The sequence below is a fragment of the Lepidochelys kempii genome, chromosome 6 (genome assembly GCF_965140265.1).
Source record: "Lepidochelys kempii isolate rLepKem1 chromosome 6, rLepKem1.hap2, whole genome shotgun sequence".
Classification (NCBI taxonomy): Eukaryota; Metazoa; Chordata; order Testudines; family Cheloniidae; genus Lepidochelys; species Lepidochelys kempii.
Window position 1 is genome coordinate 80,234,343 of NC_133261.1, and position 21,713 is coordinate 80,256,055.

The 21,713-nt window shown below is 39.8% G+C and overlaps 1 protein-coding gene across 1 annotated transcript in view; it reads right to left on the reverse strand.

The window, feature by feature from the left end:
- STXBP6 (syntaxin binding protein 6) overlaps window positions 1–21,713 on the reverse strand; it is a 209,446-nt gene that overhangs the window by 49,771 nt on the left and 137,962 nt on the right. Inside the window, exons 3-4 of the mRNA XM_073348899.1 lie at window positions 16,836–16,966; window positions 11,434–11,599 (exon numbers count right to left, since the gene is read on the reverse strand). Coding sequence (XP_073205000.1) covers window positions 11,434–11,599; window positions 16,836–16,966 — 297 coding nt within the window. The remainder of the gene's footprint in view (window positions 1–11,433; window positions 11,600–16,835; window positions 16,967–21,713) is intronic.

Here is a 21,713-nt window from a genome sequence, read left to right on the forward strand (position 1 = left end):
GGTCTAGACTAGAGGACCTCTCAAGGTCCCTTCCAGTCCTATGATTTTGAAACAAAAGAGATATCCTTGGTAGAATGTTCATGGTGACTGTGGATATTCTTCCCAGTCAAGAAATTGCATATTTCCCACAGCACTACAGATCTTTTTTCATTTGCTGAAGTAGTAGTTTGACATTTAAGTCAGAGAGCTCTTCTAGGGTGTTTGAGATTTGAACTTCCAGGTATCTTCTAGAATTTGTTGCCCATTTGGAGTGAATTTTCAGAGTCAGGCAAATATATAGCTAGCATTTCAGATTTGGCACAATTTTACATTAAATGCAGACATCTGCCCAAAGATCAGGATTTCTTTACAGACTAACTTTAGGGAAATATTTGGTTTAGATAAAAATAATATTACAGCATCTGCATATAATGCTGTTTTCTGATGTGTTCCTGAGATGAATCCATTGTTCCTTATACTCTGTGCAAAAGGTTTCAAAACTAGTGCAAAAAGGTAAAGGAGACATTGGACATCCCTGCTTAGTCCCTCTGTGTAATTCAAACAGGAGAGATTAACCCCATTAACTTGCACAGCTTTGTGTCTAGTGATGACAAAAGAAATTGATCTTTTTATGATCTGGCATTATGAATGATTCCAAGTACTCTCTGAATATTGGCTGATATTTTTCCATCAGTGAATCCAGTTTGATCTAGAATTACATAAGCTGAGAGCATAGACTGCAATTGGCTAGCTAATATTTTTGCTAAAATCTTTGTCCTGATTCAGCAGTGATTATGGGTCTATAGGAACTGCAAAGTAAGGTCTTTTCCATGTTTAGGGAGACAATCACAGTAGCTTCTTTCATAGGTTGTGGAAGTTCCTCCCCTCACAGGATAGTGTTGAAGATACCTCTCAAGGGATCCACTCATAATTCCTTAAAAAGAAAAGGAGTACTTGTGGCACCTTAGAGAGACTAAGGAATTTATTTGAGGATAAGCTTTCGTGAGCTACAGCTCACTTCATCGGATGCATACTGTGGAAAATACAGAAGATGTTTGTTTTTATACACACAAATCATGAAAATATGGGTGTTTATCACTACAAAAGGCTTTCTCTCCCCCCACCCCACTCTCCTGCTGGTAATAGCTTATGTAAAGTGATCACTCTCCTTACAATGTATATGATAATCAAGGTGGGCCATCTCCAGCACAAATCCAGGTTTACTACTCTCCCCCCCCACCCAGGAATCTATCCTTGCAACAAAGCCCATTGCCAACTCTGCCCACATATCTATTCAGGGGACACCATCACAGGGCCTAATAACATCAGCCACACTATCAGAGGCTCGTTCACCTGCACATCTACCAATGTGATATATGCCATCATGTGCCAGCAATGCCCCTCTGCCACGTACATTGGGCAAACTGGACAGTCTCTACGTAAAAGAATAAATGGACACAAATCAGATGTCAAGAATTATAACATTCATAAACCAGTCGGAGAACACTTCAATCTCTCTGGTCACGCGATTACAGACATGAAAGTTGCGATATTACAACAGAAAAACTTCATATCCAGACTCCAGCAAGAGACTGCTGAATTGGAATTCATTTGCAAATTGGATACAATTAACTTAGGCTTGATTAGAGACTGGGAGTGGCTAAGTCATTATGCAAGATAACCTATTTCCCATTGTTTTCCTAACTCCCCCCCACCCCCCAAGACGTTCTTGTTAAACCCTGGATTTGTGCTGGAAATGGCCCACCTTGATTATCATACACATTGTAAGGAGAGTGATCACTTTAGATAAGCTATTACCAACAGGAGAGTGGGTTTGTTTGGGGGGCGGGGGGGGAGAAAACCTGGATTTGTGCTGTAAATGGCCCACCTTGATTACAATACACATTGTAAGGAGAGTGATCACTTTACATAAGCTATTACAAGCAGGAGAGTGGGGTGGGGGGAGAGAAAACCTTTTGTAGTGATAAACATCCATTTTTTCATGGTCTGTGTGTATAAAAACATCTTCTGTATTTTCCACAGTATGCATCCAATGAAGTGAGCTGTAGCTCACGAAAGCTTATGCTCAAATAAATTGGTTAGTCTCTAAGGTGCCACAAGTACTCCTTTTCTTTTTGTGAATACAGACTAACACGGCTCTTACTCTCAAACCTGTCATAATTCCTTGAATACCTTGTCAAATTCATCAGGAAAGCTGTCAGGTCCTGCAGTTTTACCACTTTTCATACTTGCTATTGCCTCTAGGATTTCTAGTTCTCATAGAATCATAGAATATCAGGGTTGGAAGGGACCTCAGGAGGTCATCTAGTCCAACCCCCTGCTCAAAGCAGGACCGATCCCCAATTAAATCATCCCCACCAGGGCTTTGTCAAGCCTGACCTTAAAAACTTCTAAGGAAGGAGATTCTACCACCTCCCTAAGTAACGCATTCCAGTGTTTCACCACCCTCTTAGTGAAAAAGTTTTTCCTAATATCCAACCTAAACCTCCCCCACTGCAACTTGAGACCATTACTCCTTGTCCTGTCCTCTTCTACCACTGAGAATAGTCTAGAACCATCCTCTCTGGAACCACCTCTCAGGTAGTTGAAAGCAGCTATCAAATCCCCCCTCATTCTTCTCTTCTGCAGACTAAACAATCCCAGTTCCCTCAGCCTCTCCTCATAAGTCATGTGTTCCAGACCCCTAATCATTTTTGTTGCCCTTCGCTGGACTCTCTCCAATTTTTCCACATCTTTCTTGTAATGTGGGGCCCAAAACTGGACACAGTACTCTAGATGAGGCCTCACCAATGTCGAATAGAGGGGAACGATCACATCCCTCGATCTGCTGGCTATGCCCCTACTTATACATCCCAAAATGCCACTGGCCTTCTTGGCAACAAGGGCACACTGTTGACTCATAGCCAGCTTCTCGTCCACTGTCACCCCTAGGTCCTTTTCCGCAGAACTGCTGCCTAGCCATTCGGTCCCTAGTCTGTAGCGGTGCATTCGATTCTTCCGTCCTAAGTGCAGGACCCTGCACTTATCCTTGTTTGAACCTCATCAGATTTCTTTTGGCCCAATCCTCCCATTTGTCTAGGTCCCTCTGTATCCTATCCCTACCTGCCACCGTATCTACCACTCCTCCTAGTTTAGTATCATCCGCAAATTTGCTGAGAGTGCAATCCACACCATCCTCCAGATCATTTATGAAGATATTAACAAAACCAGTCTCAGGACTGAGCCTTGGGGCACTCCACTTGATACCGGCTGCCATCTAGACATGGAGCCATTGATCACTACCCGTTGAGTCCGACAATCTAGCCAACTTTCTACCCACCTTATAGTGCATTCATCCAGCCCATACTTCTGTTCTGTTATTTCTTTATCTAAAGTTTCTTTATCAAGTTTACTTATCTCTGGCCAGCCTGCTACTTCCAGATATTTTGAATAACTTCAGAGCTTGGAATGTCTAAGTTATAAAAGTTGTTATAATACACAGCAAAAGTAGCACATATTTCATAAGGGTGTGTAACTATCTTTTGTGCTGACTGTTCCTAACTGGTGGAATAATCTCACAGCAGTTTTACAGAGCCACAGCAAAAAGATGGAGCTCACTGATCTACAAGATAAGTTTGGAAGAAAATTTGTTTATTTTAAAAAATGACATTAACAAAACTACTATTTTCTTCCATAGCAAAATATTGATAACAAATGTTTAACCACACACTTTTTTCAAGATCCTGCACCAAATGACAGATTATTAGAATTGCAGACTTTGCTAGGTAGAAGTGGGCAAAATCAATATTTTTGTGAGGTGTCAGAACACATTATAGGACTATATAGTCTCTTCTGCTGTTAACTCCCAACAAAACTGCATAATTATTGCCTTCAGAGACACTAAGAACCAGCTTAATGAAAAATCTATCTTCCTAAGAAAAGGATTGTTTGAAATCACTCAGCTGGGAATATTTAAATGACTGCTACAAGGTTGCTTGGAATTTAATGCAATACATATTGTGATGGTGTTACTTAAGATAAGCTTCTGCAGATATGCAAAAGATGAATTTTGACACCAAACACCTATTTTCTTCCTTGCTAACACAATGTAGGTCATAGGTAAAATCTGATGTACCATCAGCAAATGTAGACTCAAGATATCACTGCAGGGAGAGGGGAACAACCAAATTCACTCTATCGGCAAAATAGCTAATGGCACAAGTGCCTGCGTCAATTGCGGTTCGCAGCTTTCTCCCGAAAGAACAGAATGAAGTGACACATTTTTTGTCCATTTCATTTCTGCCCACCTGGTACAGACTAGCAGTGGCAACACTTGCCTTAATTTTGTTTAATTCTCCTCAGCTGCTACTTGGCAAGGCTATAACCAGCAGCAAAGGCACTGGAGCTATCCGAAGACTGCAGATTCAGAAAAACGGTATTGCACTGGTTCAGTCACACTGGTAAATGGAATGTTCAAGCCTACTGTGATGACCTTTGTCCTCTCTCATTCTTAACAGCTCAAGTGAGGGGGAGACTATTTCACAGTTTAAATGACCATATCATTTGCAGAACATTGTCAGTTAGCAATACAGAAATAATGCCACCTTCTTTGTTACCTTCACCATTAAATCAACATCAACATCTGTTACAAAATGGAAGGAGTACTACCCCTGTTTAAAGCAGGGGTGGAGGTGTCCCCCCTCAACCAATTGGCGCCTTTTAACCTGTTGCATCAATGTCTGAATACATGGGAAGGGTCTGTGGTCTGTGATTCAGGCCCCAGCCCTAGTGATCAGGGTGACCAGAGATGGGGTGGAAGGGTCAGTTTGCTCCAGGCCTGCCGTTTCAGCGGGCCCCCAAACTGAGTGGCATTGTGACCCAGCATGTAGGGTTACAGTGCCACTCAAGGTTGGTGGTCCCTCTGTTGTGTTCTGGTGTCGTAACTCTCTGTTGTGACAGAGGGGCCATAGGGGCAAATATGAGTGGCACTGCAACCCTGTATGCCAGGTTGCAATGTCCGGAGAGGAGAGCTGGGCCAAGCCCCATAGGACAGGAGCCAAGCCACCACTACAGGGTGATTACAGTGGAGGTTTGTTCTCCAACTCCCAGCCCTGGGCCACCCTTACTTGTGGATGCATGGGGAGGGGGCCTCATTTTCAGATTTTGCCCCAGGCCCCACAAAACTTCTGTGCGGCTCTGCTAGCAATGCCAACTGACTCTGCCTGCCTCAAAAACTTGTTCAGTAACATGTGGATGGTGCTGCTGCAGTCTGAGAGAGAGAGAAAGTGGGTTTTTTGAGGTGAGGGCATTTTTGTGTGCAAAATATACACATCTCTTTCACCAGCTCTACTTAACATATTTACACCAGATACTAATGAGACACTTGCATTTCATCTTCAATTGTTCTTGTTATTTGATAAAATGTATGTTAATACATATTTCTAATGTAATCAAATGAAAAAAAAAATAACCAGCCAGCATTAGACTTTAAACAACAGACTTTATCCCTGAAGGAACCGTATACTCCATACAGTAAGCCAAAAATCCCCAATTTTATATGACAGCTTTCTACCAGTTAAGCCAAAACTCATCTGTGCCCTTTTCCTAATAATACCGACTTCATTTAGGTTTTCATAAAGATCTCGGCACTTGTGGTAAAACTGTGCTTTTAAAACTTCAGTAGATTAAGATGTACCTTTATGTATACATACACAAACTACAATTTTGTAATTATACTGTATATTGTTTTATATATAAATTGTTAATGTTACATTAAGGTTATGGAACTGAATGCTCAAACTCAGGAAATACAGATGCTAAATTTGAAAATTTAATTACCTTCCCATCCAGTGGTGCTTACATATTACATATGGCCCCTAATTATGAGATTTGATGGTATTTTAAAAATATTTCCCAACAGTCCTACAATAATAATGGATACAGTTTGTTGGTGAGGGATTGGCACAGGATTTCCTATTGTCAGGTGGTGTTGAGAGGCAATGATCATTTGGGTTTTTTAGCCACACTGTTAGCATAGTTGTTATTATTATGTGTTTCTGGTAGCAACTACAACTTGTTAGGCACGGTACAAACACAAAAAGGAGGTACAGCCTTGCCACAAAGAGCTCGTACTCTAAAATGAGAAAGCGCTGATAGGGGAAAAGGGAACAACAGGTAATCAGGTCGAGAGATTTGCCAGTCCTGGGGCTGACTGAGAGCGGGAGCCTCTCCACGTAGGGGCCCCCTGAGGAAGGGCTCAGAATGTCATCCTTGGGTGGCTGACAGTGGGAGCGCTGAGCAGGGCTGGCTGACAGCAGGAACCTCTCCTCGTGATGGCCGTGGCTCCTGCTGTCAGCCCTGGGGTGGCAGCAGGAGGCATAGCCACCTGGGGCTGATAGCAGGAACCCTGGGAATCACTGACAGCAGGCACCACAGCTGCCACAGCGATTTCTAAGTAAAATTAATCCTGATTCATGATCTAGGGATAGAACTTTCAAATGTGAGTTGTCAGGATTAATTTTACTTCGAAATCACATCTCTCACGATTAATTCGCGAGAGTTGGCACGTCTGCATTCAGGAACAGATGTCACAACAGGCTGTTATGTGGGGTTGGACGAAGTGAAACAGCTCAGAAGACAGAGAGATGTGAGTCATCGGCAGAGAACTGGCAGTTGAAGCCACGTGAGCCCATGAGATTGCTTTACGAAAGGGCATAAAGGAAGAAGAGCAACAGAAATGAAAATCACCTCCAAATAGTAGAAGAAAAGCAGAGGGAGAACCCATCAACAGACACACACAAGAAAATGTCAGAGGTAGAAGGAAAATAAGGAGAGAATGGTATAATGAAAACTCAGGGAGGATAAGGTGCTAAGAAGACGGAATGATCATCTGGAGACGATAAGATTAAATTAGCAAAGAATTTGAGACCACAGGTGGGAAAGGAGTGTTCAGTGAATTTAGAGGTGAAGGGGAATAAGATTCACTGGGAAAGGCAGGTGGGAGTCAAGCAATGGCTTTGAGGATGAACGATGATAAGAATATGCTCTGCTTGTATGTGGAAGGAGACAAAGGCCAGTGAGGAGGTGGCAGTAAGAATGTAACAAGATAGTATTTGGGATCTGGTTGAGAACATCTGTGTCTGTTTACCTTCCTGGGGGAGGTATAAATCAGGTTATGCCTTTGTTTCACAGTTTGGAAGACTCAGCAAGAAAGAGATCAGAAGAGTTAATCACTCAGGAAACAGACTGAATAGCTTAATTAGACTTAATTTGAGTGACAAGTAAATTTTCCTTAATTTCTTCAAGCAAAAGCACATTAGAGAATTGCTGCAGAGACTTATAAAACAAAGTGCTGCAGAACGAACATAAGAAATTCCAGCCTGTAGGATTAGATAAAACCAAACCTGTCAGAGGATTCTGATAGTTCCCCAGGTTTCCACCCGTAGAATCTTAAGTGGAAGAACTGGGAATCTTCCCATCAAATGCTCTTTCCACTGTTTGGACAAAGGGAAGAGTAGACAAACCCATATAAGGTTTCAGTAGATGTTTTATAGGCAATGAATGATTCCGAGTTCATAGTTACTTTAAGCAACACACTTTAATAGTATTATATAGGAATTATGGGAGGTAGCATGAAATGGAGTAAGATGTTGGACTGATTTTCAGAATGGACTTCTGAAAGACAAGACCCAATTTCAGAATGCCTACTTGGAAACTGAGTAGAATAAGCATTTGTGATATAAGCAGCTTTTGGAAAAGCTTTTGGAGGTAATACAGAGAGTAGACTTTCTACTGGCACTTTATGAATGGCTAAAAAAGTTTCTGAGGGAGGTGACCCAGATGGCTGAACTGGATGAATAAAAGTGGAAAGACAAATTAGGCATTAATGTTCTTTTAGTTAACCAGTCTTCGCAAGAAGAGCTCCAAGTGTTGTGTCCAAGAGCTACTCACCATCAAAACAAATAGTTGGAAGACTGTTGTGGCTCTTGACAGAGAAGTATCGTAAGGCTTTTGAAGATGGGAGCTTCATTTAACTTCCAATCTTGGCACATTCAGATCCATTACTTCCAAAGAATTAATGTGTGGACAAAAGTACAGTTGGACACATACCAACTCAAAGAGTTAAAGATTTGTCAGGTGCAGTGAATACCTGTGTTAATACCTGTGAACACCTGTGTTATTAGCTGGTGAAAAATGAGACATTGCTTGGCAAACTCACACTTCATCATCTTTTCTGATCTCACCTCTATGCACTGGGTCTTTTCTACTACTAAAAAGTATTGCAGAATTATTCATCATGTACTCAATCTTCAAGCAATTATTTTTGTGTGTGGAAACTAAAAGAAAGAATTTGGATTGTTTTGAGATAGTCAGGAATCCATCTGCCAGATCCATTGGGTAATACCCAGAAACTCTGTAAAGTAAGACGTGTACAGAGTCCTGGGAGAAGTAATGTCTCAGTCTTGTGCTAAGAAAAGTGACAAGGAGAAGAGGAGGCCTCAAACCTTTCAGACATAGTGCTCCTTTGATTCAGGTGTATTGCTTGTGAAAAATCTAGAATTGGCAAGAATCCTGTTGTGTATACTGAAGCCACCAGGAAACACTCATGAGTGAGTGAACACTAATGGAAACAAATTTGTGCTAAAAAGAATGAACCTTGGCAAATGAAATTCAGCAATGCCAAACAGAACCATCATATTGAGAGGTCACTCAAGAAATGACTTCATCTGTTCCTATGGACATGTTACCATTAAAAAAATTGCCTACTTATTAGTATTATGGGCAACTTTTTTGGATATCGGTGACATATAAATCAATGTGCAATGGCAGGCAAACATATAAAGTTTTCATTGAATGAATGTATCAAGGATATGCAGTATGACCTGAAATACTATCGGAGCCCAGAATTCTCGATCTGAATCACACATGAAGACAATCCACTTATATTATGGATATTCTGCCACTTTCATTACAGATTCTGCTGATGAACAAAAAAAAGTGTGTCTATGCTTCAGGAATGTGTAAAAGATGCCAAACATGAAGAAGTGAAAACTCAATTATTGGAATTGTACGTAACACTAAGGAGGAAGCAAAGGATTCACTGAATACAAAATTGAGACTGGATGAGACTCTGTAGTTGTCCCTAAAAAATACAAGGGATAATTAAGACCCTAGAGCAAGAGATGTTAGATAAGACAGTAACTGAGCCATCTCAGTTACTATATCCAACAGTCATGTTAGGCCCAACGTTTTTAACTATAAGCAACATTTTTGTATTCTCAGAAGCTCAATTTATGTACTAAAAGAGATGCAACAGATTCTTGAATCTCTGAAATGAGTTTGACTGTTTGGTACCTTAGATCTGACATTAGTACACGTGCAAATTGAAACAGATCAGAAAAGTAAGGTGGAGACTGTATTTACCATGTGACAATTTTTCTAATCCCCAAAAAGCACCTTTAGGACTGGAGAATGCACTTAGCAGATATCAGAGGGTCAGGGATGAAGTAGTAGTGGAGGTGAAGGAAAAAAGTACTGTATTAATATGTATATCTAGATCAGTGGTTCTCAAAGCCAGTCTGCCGCTTGTTCAGGGAAAGCCCCTGGTGGGCCGGGCCGGCTTGTTTACCTGCTGCATCCGCAGGTTCGGCTGATTGCGGCTCCCACTGGCCGCGGTTTGCCTCTCCAGGCCAATGGGGGCTGCGGGAAGGGTGGCCAGCACATCCCTCGGCCTGCGCCACCTCCCACAGCCCACATTGGCCTGCAGCGGCGAACTGCGGCCAGTGGGAGCTGCGATCGGCCGAACCTGCGGACATGGCAGGTAAACAAACCGGCCTGCCAGGGGCTTTCCCTGAAGAAGCGGCGGACCGGCTTTGAGAACCACTGATCTAGATGACAGTTCACTCATCTACCATGGCACAACACTTGTAGGCTATACAGATGATTTTTAGCAAGTTAAAAGAGATGTATTTGACCCTTCATGCCACACAAATGTAAGTTTCTTCACTGGAAAATAAAGTCCTTGGGACACTAGTAGTGGGAGCCTTACTTTAGAAAAAGCTCCACATACCTGTCATCATTTTAACACACAATTTTGAACAACACTTTTTTGAGCAGGTCAAAATGACATGTTGTGATAAACAATTCTGCCCTAGATTATATTAGCACTCTCAACATTGCTACCACTGCTGGATCAGCATCAGGGTTAGCAGCAGTAAAAAGTTTTGCAAAAGAACAAACACTAGTGCAGAAAATGCCATTGTGAGTCAACAAGGTTTGTAGTGGATATTGAAAAGATACTGGTGTCGGGAGTCCCTGGGTAGTCTGAAGCTGGCACAGCCAGCCTTATGCCACCCTCTCCCATCACCAGCATAAAAGAGGCATAAAGAAAGGGGGGAGGCATGGCCAAAGCATAATGCATGGCAGTGATCTCCAGGCACTGCAATGATCCCTTGGGCAATTAGTTAAAAAAGCTCTGGGTTTGCTCTTGCCACAGTTAAATGCAGCAGCCTTGTGGACCAGAGATGTGGAATAAACCCACCTCCCTGTATAACTTGGGTTTCACACCTAACACAACTCAGTCAGACCAGAGGACTGGGGCTCCAATATTTTGTCTTATACTTTCCAGTGATCTATGCAATTTTTTTGAGAGATCAAATATATGCTTATATAGTTGCCATAAGAAATTACAAAAAAAGAGCCAGCAATTATTGGGAGAGCTTTCTGCTCTCTGAAGCAGCAATTCTCTAACACATCTTAGAAAGGTGCTAACATTAATAATGCTGGTGCACAAACAGAGATTTTTGGCATTATAGAGTACTGAATGGGAGTGGTTATTGTTTAACAACAGTTATTCTAATTTAGCTCTTTCAGAAGGGGGGGGGGAAAATCAATGTTTGCTAAATGGAAAAGAACAAAATCAGTGCGGAAAGGAATTACTTTTTCAAGCTTTTAAGTTGGTATTTTGAAGAACTGAGACAAAATGGGGAAAAATGGGACAGTGTTCTTACATCTCACGCATCTTAAAGCGAAATAAATTAAAACCTTGGGGGGTGGGGATGGGCAGGAAGGTTTTTCCAATAAAGTTACAACTCCACTTCCTTAGAGACCAAACTACTCAGTGCCACAGTTGAATGGTTGTCTATTCTACTGAGCAAACCAGCTCTTTAGGATGACTGATGTCAGCTCATAACCCAGTGAGTAGTGTTATGAGTAATTCCATCAGAAAGAACATTTCTATGGCAACTAGACATGGTTCTCTCTCTTTTGTGCAAATATATGCAACAGTTTTTACTTACAGAATCCAAAAAAAACCCACTTAGACATCACTTCGTATGTTCAAAACAATGCAGACACATTAACACAACCGTGTATTCAGTCTACATTATAAAAACAATATAAAACAGATTGAAATACTTCTGGGGATTGAACATAAATTAATCTCCCTTTACTTACCTCCCATAATTTTAGACTGGCAGTTGATAAATTCTGGCTTCTTGTCTGTAAGGTAACGCTGACAAGTGTGGTGAAGAATCTGAAAGAATGTGGATTTTTCGGAAGCCGTGCTTGCTACCCATTGGTCAAAAGCATTTTCAAATAGTAAATCAAATTCTGGAGAATCCTAGAAGAAAAATAACATTTGAATCACTGGTACTATATTTTAAAACTGATTAAAAAGGTACAGTGACTCGAGTGAAATCCCTGCAAGTTGCATGGACACTTTTCAAAGACACCATAATAGAGGCCCAACTTAAATGTATACCCCAAATTAAAAAAACATAGTAAAAGAACTAAAAAAGAGCCACCGTGGCTTAACAATCATGTAAAAGGAGTGAGAGATAAAAAGGCATCTTTTAAAAAGCAGAAGTCAAATTCTAGTGAGGTAAATAGAAAGGAGCATAAACATTCCCAAATCAAATGTAAAAATGTAATAAGAAAAGCGAAAAAGGAGTTTGAAGACTAGCTAGCCAAAAACTCAAAAGGTAATAACAAAATGTGTTTTAAGTACAACAGAAGCAGGAAGCCTGCTAAACAACCAGTGGGGCCCCTGGACAATCGAGATTCAAAAGGAGCACTTAAAGATGATAAAGTCATCGTGGAGAAACTAAATGAATTTTTGCTTCAGTCTTCACAGCTGAGGATGTTAGGGAGATTCCCAAACCTGAGCTGTCCTTTGTAGGGGACAAATCTTTGCAGGTTACAAATTGTCACAGATTGAAGTGTCCTTAGAGGAGGTTTTGGAATTAATTGATAAATTTAAGAGTAACAAATCTCCGGGACCAGATGGCATTCAACCAAGAGTTCTGAAAGAACTCAAATGTGAAATTGTGGAACTATTAACTATGGTTTGTAACCTATCCTTTAAATCAACTTCTGTGTCCAATGACTGGAAGATAGCTAATGTAACGCCAACATTTAAAAAGGGCTCTAGAGGTGATCCCACCAATTCTAGACCGGCAAGTCTAACGTCAGTACCATGCAAATTAGTTGAAACAATAGCAAAGAATAAAATTGTCAGACACATAGAAGAACATAAATTGTTGGACAAAAGTCAACATGGTTTCTGTAAAGGGAAATCATGTCTTACTAATCTATTAGAGTTCTTTGAAGGGGTCAACAAACATGTGGATAAGGGGGATTCAGTGGACATAGGGTAGATTTCCAGAAAGCCTTTGACAAGGTCCCTCACCAAAGGCTCTTACGTAAATTAAGTTGTCATGGAATAAGAGGGAAGATCCTTCCATGGATTGAGAACTGGTTAAAAGACAGGGAACAAAGGGTAGGAATAAATGGTAAATTTTCAGAATGGAGAGGGGTAACTAGTCGTGTTCCCCAAGGGTCAGTGCAAGGACCAGTCCTATTCAACTTATTCATAAATGATCTGGAGAAAGGGGTAAACAGTGAGGTGGCAAATTTTGCAGACAGTACTAAACTGCTCAAGATAGTTAAGACCATAGCAGACTGTGAAGAACTTCAAAAAGATCTCACAAAACTAAGTGATTGGGCAACAAAATGCAAATGAAATTTAATGTGGATAAATGTAAAGTAATGCACATTGGAAAAAATAACCCCAACTATACATACAATATGATGCGGGCTAATTTAGCTACAACTAATCAGGAAAGAGATCTTCGAGTCATCGTGGATAGTTCTCTGGAGACATCCATGCAGTGTGAAGCGGTTTAAAAGAGAACTAGTTAAATTCATGGAGGTTAAGTCCATTAATGGCTATTAGCCAGGATGGGTAAGGAATGGTGTCCCTAGTCTCTGTTTGTCAGAGGGTGGAGATGGATGGCAGGAGAGAGATCACTTGATCATTACCTATTAGGTTCACGCCCTCTAGGGCACCTTGCATTGGCCACTGTCGGCAGACAGGATACTGGGCTGATGGACCTTTGGTCGGACCCAGTATGGCCATTCTTATGTTCTTATGAAGATTACTTGTAGCAATGCACAGTTTTAATAAAGCTATGTAAAATAAATTAATTTAAATGACAGACATCCACTTTTATAGCTGGTCTGAAATTCTTTTTTCCTGAAGAAATTTTTGATGAAAATGAAAAGAATGTTTCTTAACGGAAATTGCAGGGGTATATTCAAGTTTTCAATAAAAACTCAAAACTGAAACATTTCAGCGAAAAATTAGAGTTGTAATTCCTCATGGGTGTCTAGTGTGCTCTTTCTCCTCTATGAGTGGACTACAGTATACCACCCATAATGCAACACACTCCCCTTTTCGGAAGGGGGAGCTGGCAACATGGATTCTCTGGTTGTGATGCATTATGGGAGATTACTCCAAATGGACATTCTAAGCCATTGAGGAGAATAGGGACACAAGAAGCAAACTACAAGTCATAGTTTGGGTAGGTTGTCATGTTTCCTAAGAGGCTGCAGGGCTGATTCAACTTTGGCAGCGGGCAGTCAGTGAACAAAATACAGCCACATTCCAAACAAACACTGAGCCAACTGCAAAAAGAAACAGACTCTGATCGTGTGATTTGCTTCCTTCATCTGACAATCTAGGACAATCCATCCATATCAAAGACAGGATATCATATATGCACTGATGTACAGCAATGAGCTACAACAGGACATGTGTTAGGCCATTGGTACAGGCTTCAGCTATGTTTAGTCTTTTGCCTACAAAGTGCTCCAGTAATTTAATAATGCATGCCCTGGCACGTCTTATTATTAGAGCATGTCTGATTATATTGAAAATTAAATAGAGAAGTTTATTGCACTTAGGATGACCAGATAGCAAGTGTGAAAAATCAGGACAGAGGGTGGGGGGTAATAGGCACCTATGTAAGAAAAAAGCCCCAATTATCTGGACTGTCCCTATAAAATCGAGTCATCTGGTCATCCTCATTGAACTGCATTCTTCCACTAAGAAAAACAGTTCCTGGTAGAAGGAAAAGAGAAAATGGTATTGTGTTTTCCATCCTTGTCAGAATATATTTAACAGTAAGGTTCCGAGTGGTTAAATGTTTCCAGACTGCTGCTGACAGGACAGCTTAGCACTTTTGGGCAGGGGCGGTCTGTTTCAAATGGACTTTTCCCTCTCCTTCCCCCTTATATTCTCTCCATACATCACCCCTACAATGAAACAGCAGCCTCCATTATCTTTTCCCTCTCCACGCACTTAGTAGAACGGGTGTATGGATTTTTTTTTTAATTTTCTTTTTCAGTAATGAGGTCCCAGATGTGCACTGAAAGGAACTGGTACACAGGTGCATCATCATTAAAAAAGATCATATGACCAATCAGAATGTGACATTAGACAATCTAGGAACTTAGCCATACTCAATGAGCATGTTTCATTGTATAATGAATTTGTTTTACTTTATACTACATAATGTTTATGACCACAAGATGTGATTTAAATCCCCAACTCCTAATGCTGCATACGTTAATTTCTAGCTGGTGCTTAAAAAGGTTTTATCTTTAACTAGCTTGTCCTTTGCAAATCTGTCTGGTGCACTTAACACAGATAGAAATTCTGAAAGAAGAAAGACCCAGATAATAAAAAAAACAGTGTTATGTTGAATTACATTCATGTACCACTTTAAAGACTGCATCTTTGCTCTTTGGGACTGTGACATTATCTGATTAAAATATAACCGTATAGATCATTGTTGCAACCACTGTTATATATTTGCAGCAAATCTTGAACAAAGGTTGTCAAACGAGGTGTCTATGAAAAGGTTATGATTTGCTGGTTATGATTATGCTATCTATATGCTTGTATCATTTTTGTATTTGAAGTTATAATTATTGGCTCTATACCTGGATTTCAAATATTTGCTCCTGGGGTAATGCCCAGCACATCTTGGAGGGACTATTCAAATTGAGTGGCTCATCGAAAGAATGTTTAACTGACAGTGGACCATGGGAGACGTCTATCTACACTTAATGGAGTTTCCTGCTGTGACTAGGCAAAATTCATGGACATGTGACTTGCCCATGTGACTCCAACCTCCATTTTATTGCTGTAATTTTCCACAGTAAGAACAATGGAAGGCCCTCCACATGGGAAAAGCTATAAAAGGCCCTGACAACACCTGTTCTGTCTTCAGAACTGCTTCTTATCTCTGGAGGAACTTTGCTATAAACTGAAGCTCTGAACAAAGGACTGAATGACCCATCAAAGCTGTGGATGTACTCCAGAGACTTGACTTAAGCCAGCAGTTTATACCATCACTGCTACAAGCCTGAACCAAGAACTTTGCCATTACTGTATGTAATTGATTCCTTAAACCAATTTTAACTCTCACCTTTCTTTCTTTTTATAAATAAACCTTTAGATTTTAGATACTAAAGGATTGGCATCAGTGTAATTTTTGGGTAAGATCTAAGTTATATATTAACCTTGGTGTGTGGCTGGTCCTTTGGGATCGGAAGAACCTATTATTTGATGAGATTGTAATGAACCACTCATCTAAATCCAGTGTTTTTGGTGGTGATATAAGAACTGGAATGCCTGAGGAAACTGCCTTAATGTTTTCTTGTTAGTTAGTGTGGTGAAACAGAAGTTTACTTTTGTGGCTGGTTTGGTATATCTTATAAAATAACCACCACTGGTTTTGGGTTGTGTTTGCCCTATTTTTCAGCAGTTTGTCCTAAATTTAGCATCCTCAGTTGTGACCCATTAAGGCACGGTTTCAGGGACAATGGACAGTCTACAGAGATTGCAAATTTGTTGGATTAAGGGGGAGCCCGTAAGGAAGCATTGTACCAGGAAAGAGAGAAAGGTCTGTGACCTCTGCAAGGAAGAGATTCAGTTGGCATTTATAGGCATAGCCAGTTCCAGGAACCCTCCTTCCATACTCTCTCCACAGGTATTGGTCTATTTTATTGGAGGAAGCATCTAGGGATAGATTTTCAGGTTCTATATTGGATGCAGCTCCATGATGGACTGAAGGCCACCAAGAGTAGGCTGAGAAATGTGTTCTTCATAGGGGTAAGAACAAAGGGGCTCTTCTTTCCTTTTGAAAAAGGGGAAGAGAGAAGAGGAGAAAGACAGGACCAGATATGTAGGAGTGAAGGAACATAACAGGAGTGAGCTTATTCTGCTCAATCTTCACCTTAAAATCGGGAGAAAACATATACTGCTCCATAGGATAGTCAAGAGTTAGCACTTAAACCTGGGCACTTGAGAATACTTGCTTATACATCAGCATGCAAAGCTGGAAACTGTCCAAGATTTTTTGTGAGGAAGAACCCAGGAAGAAGGGGTAACAGTCATGATAGGGCCCCTTCCACCTGCAATTCGGATAGCAGTAGAATGGCCTTGATCCTCAACAATAGAAGCAAAAATCCTAACAAAGTTACTTTCTCCTGAAGTACAACATACTCACCCGATTAGAGTCTATGCCATTAACCTGGCAAAGCTGCTCAAGCATCCACTGTGATCTCCTTACAAAAGACGTGGAACCTTCGAACTGTTTGACTTTTGTAATAGACGCCTGGGAGGGTTTCTTGTTTGTCACTGAACACATAAAAGAAAGCAAAAAAGTATAAATACACACATGTGTGCACGTGCACACGCACACAACACACACACCCCACACAAAAACACATTTATGTACGGCATAGCATTAGCAAAGAAGCGTCATTTACAGAACTTAGGATAAAACAACTCAACACTACCTCAATGCTACCTGTCAGGAAGGCACTACTTTCCACAGCCTCAAGTATAAGGGAGGAAAAGGATAACCACAAGGACTGTAAAGCACTTTGCGATCCACTGATGAAAAGTACTATATATCAAAATATCAACCAGAAATCATCATTTTGGAGCAAGCACACAAAGTAACAGTGACCTGGCATATTAATAAAAAAGCAATGGATGCCTTACAACTAAAACAACAGGAAATGAAAAATAAATTTTGAGAAAAAGGGAGTGTGCAGAATGCCAGGAAACACAGAGACAACCTAGAAAAGCACACAGCAGAATGACATGGAAAACTTGGATCACCATGTCTGTGCAAAGACCAGGAGAAAATGTGAGTGAGTGGTTCTGAGTGAATGTGCTTCACTTGTGGCATAGAAACTGCGCTGAGGATGGAGAATGTAAGTTTTCTTCTTTTCAAAAAATAAATATGACTTGTATATTTGATTCAAAAACTGTTCCCTTTGTTGTAAGTAACCTTTAATGTATGTGCATTTACATTTACTTACTACAATTACAGCATTTTAAAGTTATTAATTAATTACTGCCTCACAGTCTTCCTATACATTAGCTAATCTACTGTTAAGATTACTAATGGTAGATCATTAGTATAACTTAAAGATGGGGCTTAAATACTACCTGCCTTATTCACTGATGGATTTTGCACATTAGTAAAGCCAGCACGATTTGGCCCTCAATACTGAACTTTGTATATGTTAAATGATAAAAAAAACCTCCTTTTGAAATTCAAGATGAGAAAATTTGCATTCATATTACAACACCGCAAGCTTTAGGTTATACGTTGGTCCTTCTGAGCATACATCCCCAGACATTCAAAACTCACCAAGTCGGGCCTTGAAATATTATGAGATAGACTTAAAAATCATCAGATTAGAAAGACAGACAGACAGACAGAAAGAAAGATTTTAGGTTCCTTGCACTGTATTTGCCTTCTCGTATCGAAGACTTTAGGGCACATTTGCTTCATATTTGCGTGCTTTTCTACAGAACCATAAGAGCCAGACTACTTTTTTTTTTTTTAAAGTGAAAGCTGAGCTTCTCATGAAATAACATGACTCCTAGAGCTGACACTTAAAGACAGACACCAAATATAATTTGGTTTTGTATTAAAAATATCATATACTATAGTTTCATGAACTGCAAGTTTTTTATTTTCTGGTTCCCTATAGTACTTAAGGGATGCTGGTCATTGAAGTCCACATGCCCTTGGTACCTGCCAATCAATGTCAGCTTTCCCTGGTTAGGGGGCTTCAGCTGGTGAATCTCAGCACTTCTAATAAGCACTGGGATAGGAAAGTGGGCAATGGGGAAGCATTCATGGAAGGCAGAGATGTACAGAAGCAGAAATCTTTCTTTTCCACCCACCAAGAGTCCAAAACTTAAAAGATTGTTCAAGACAAAAACTGCCTAAACCTTATTAACAGATATGAAATTTCATTGTTCAACACCATATACTCCTGTAAGCAAATTCTCTTGCTCTAGCATATCACATTAGCTCCTGTAATGGAAATATTCAAAATCTCCAAAGAGATGGGGACAAAGTTATTTCTATTCCAGTGTATCCTTGTTACAATGTTCTGTGACACCACAGTGATAAATTTACTTCCTTGAGTCTCTAAACATAAATATCAAACAGTGTGCTCTACAGGAGATGGACAGCAAGCCAAAACCTTGCCATATACATAACCTATTTCCAGTCTTCAATTTTAACCAATAAATTGGACAAGCAACAAAATTTAGCATGCTAGAAAGGGAACTATGAGTATTTGATTGGCATTTTTATTAACTGTGTTCCCAACATTTACACATCGTTCTTTACTTTTTAACTCCTGTGCCATGGGCTATATTTCCATCTAGGATCTTCACCTGCTTTAGGCTCTGGCTTTCACACTGGTATACAGAATATGCCAGTGAACATCTGTAAAATTGTCTCTAATTCATTGCATTACTGGCTGGTCTTTTGGTGATTTTTCCTGAGTGAACTCCAAGTGGAAATTACAGAGACCCTCTTTTGAGATACATATGATGTGACAAAAATCATTGTTTCCTCTCTGATGCCATGTCAGGATACATATTCCTTATTGGTAAAACAAGTACGATACTTCTCAGGTCCAGAGGCATTACGAAGTTCCTTATAAGCCTTTATGCTGTTAAATGCTTCCGAAAACACAACCAAAAAGTTATAGATCTGTGTCCTTGTTACCAGTTAAATATTCTTATTCCTATACCCTTTCACTGGCTTGTTGCCCATGCCTTGGCCTATACACTCATTCATTTCTTCCTCCTCTTGTATTTTTGAGACAGTGAAGCAGCAAGATTGTAAATTCTTCAAATAGCCATGTGCTGTTTGCCCACCTTCACTTGTCCTTTAATGTTACTGTGGACTTTCATGTTAGTGATTGATACACAACCCTACAGAGTCTGCCAGTAGTCCCTAACATAACAACCTACACTGATTTAATATGCTCAACATTTAAAAAGTTTAGTTACTTATTTACAGTATATAGTCAAAACACATAGTAAACTATATATAATAATGACAGGTTTCAGAGTAGCAGCCGTGTTAGTCTGTATTCAGAAAAAGAAAAGGCGTACTTGTGGCACCTTAGAAACTAACAAATTTATTTGAGCATAAGCTTTTGTGAGCTACAGCTCACTTCATGGGATGAATGCATCAGATGAAGTGAGCTGTAGCTCATGAAAGCTCATGCTCAAATAAATTTGTTAGTCTCTAAGGTGCCACAAGTACTCCTTTTCTTTTTGTGTATACATAATAATGACAGCACTGTCCATTTCCCTGGATATTTCATAAACTTAATTGAATTTTACACTAAAAAAAGGAAGTAATACAGGCAAAATACAGTTTGATATTTATTCTAGCACAGAACTCCCTAAATTCTCTCGCTTGTTCAAATAAATAGGTTCCATATACTTCAGAATAAAACAGAGATCATGTAAATAAAAACCAAGCTCAACTGTAACAAACAATATACTGACTATACTCCAAAAACATTAAGAGTGGTGGGAACATACCACATTAGACTGCCGTTGCACTTAAAAAATATAGAAAACCATGCAACTTAAACAAACACACTATCCTCAGTGTTTTGAAATGTGCTTAAAAGATTAAAGCTAACTTTCAAAAACAGGAAAAAAGGCTTCCTGTATTAGACTCACTCCCTAAACACATAAAGGAGATGTCTTTTTTGTTGATGTAAATCATATATATTTTTGACCTCTCAATAAGAAATTTAGGAACCATCTTACAGTTTTTAAATAACTATATGAATACTTTGTTATATCTTATTCCTGTCTTCTACTTCATATTTCTGTTGCCTTATGTTGTCTTCACTCAATTGAAAGTGCATTATATTATTATCCCTGCATTTCTCACAACGCTATTTTGTAAATTCACTGTGCTGGACAATCTGGTTATTTAATAACACTGTGTTATTACTGTTTTCCCCTTGTCCTCTGGATTACCTATATTTCTAAAATCCTTTTACCCCCTAGTGTGCCTGAAGCAGAAACTGTGAAGTTAGGGAGACTTGCTGTGTTTTTTGCTTTCAGATGTTGACATTTAAATCTCTCACTTTTTGATACAGTATATAAAGCAGCATGTGAAATTGCAGAAGTATGCATTTTAAATCAGATCTTCTATAAACATACTACTGAATAACTGAACAATACCAAAAAGTTTTGTAAAGAACCAAAGCTTTGGTCAGGCAGTTTCTACTAGTACACAATACTTAAAAAACAAAAAAAACCCAATACCCCAAAGCCTGTCTTCCACTGCCTCCACAACCATCAGATAAAGGGTTTACATCTACATTCATTAGTTGTTAGGGAAAAAAATAAAGTCATTTACCTTTACTATAACATTGTCACAAATCAATGTATCTGGTTATAAAAAGACATGGCTTTGCTGGTGCATTTGAGTAACAAATGAAGACCTTTATCATATGAAAAGTTCTAGTATTTTGTGTAAATCTCAGATTTACACACACACACACACACACACACACACACACCCCTATTGTTTCCTAGTTACAGGAGAGATTCAGTACAATAACAGAAAATCCATTTCTACGAGAATAAGGACAGGCCAAAACCCCACCACCTATATGCTTCCCAAGGCATACAGACAAGGAAACCCAGGCAGACCCATCATATCTGGCCACGGTACTCTTATTAAAGTAATATCAGGACCCACAGAAACCATTCTCAAACTGCTCACCACACAAAGGACCAACTTCTTCTAAGACAAAACTGGTTTCCTCCACAAACTCTGCAACATTGACAATCTACCTCAAAACACCATTCTTGCCACCGTGAATGTCACTATCCTATACACCAACATCTCTCACAATGACAACATGGCTACCTGCTTCAAATATTTACAAGACAATGGACAGACAACTTAAACTCCCTCATAGACTTCCACCACTTCCACTGCAACAACCACCACCCATCCATTAAATTCCCTCTGGAACACTTCCACACTAGCATCAACTTCCTGAACACCATGATCAGCTTCAGCAAT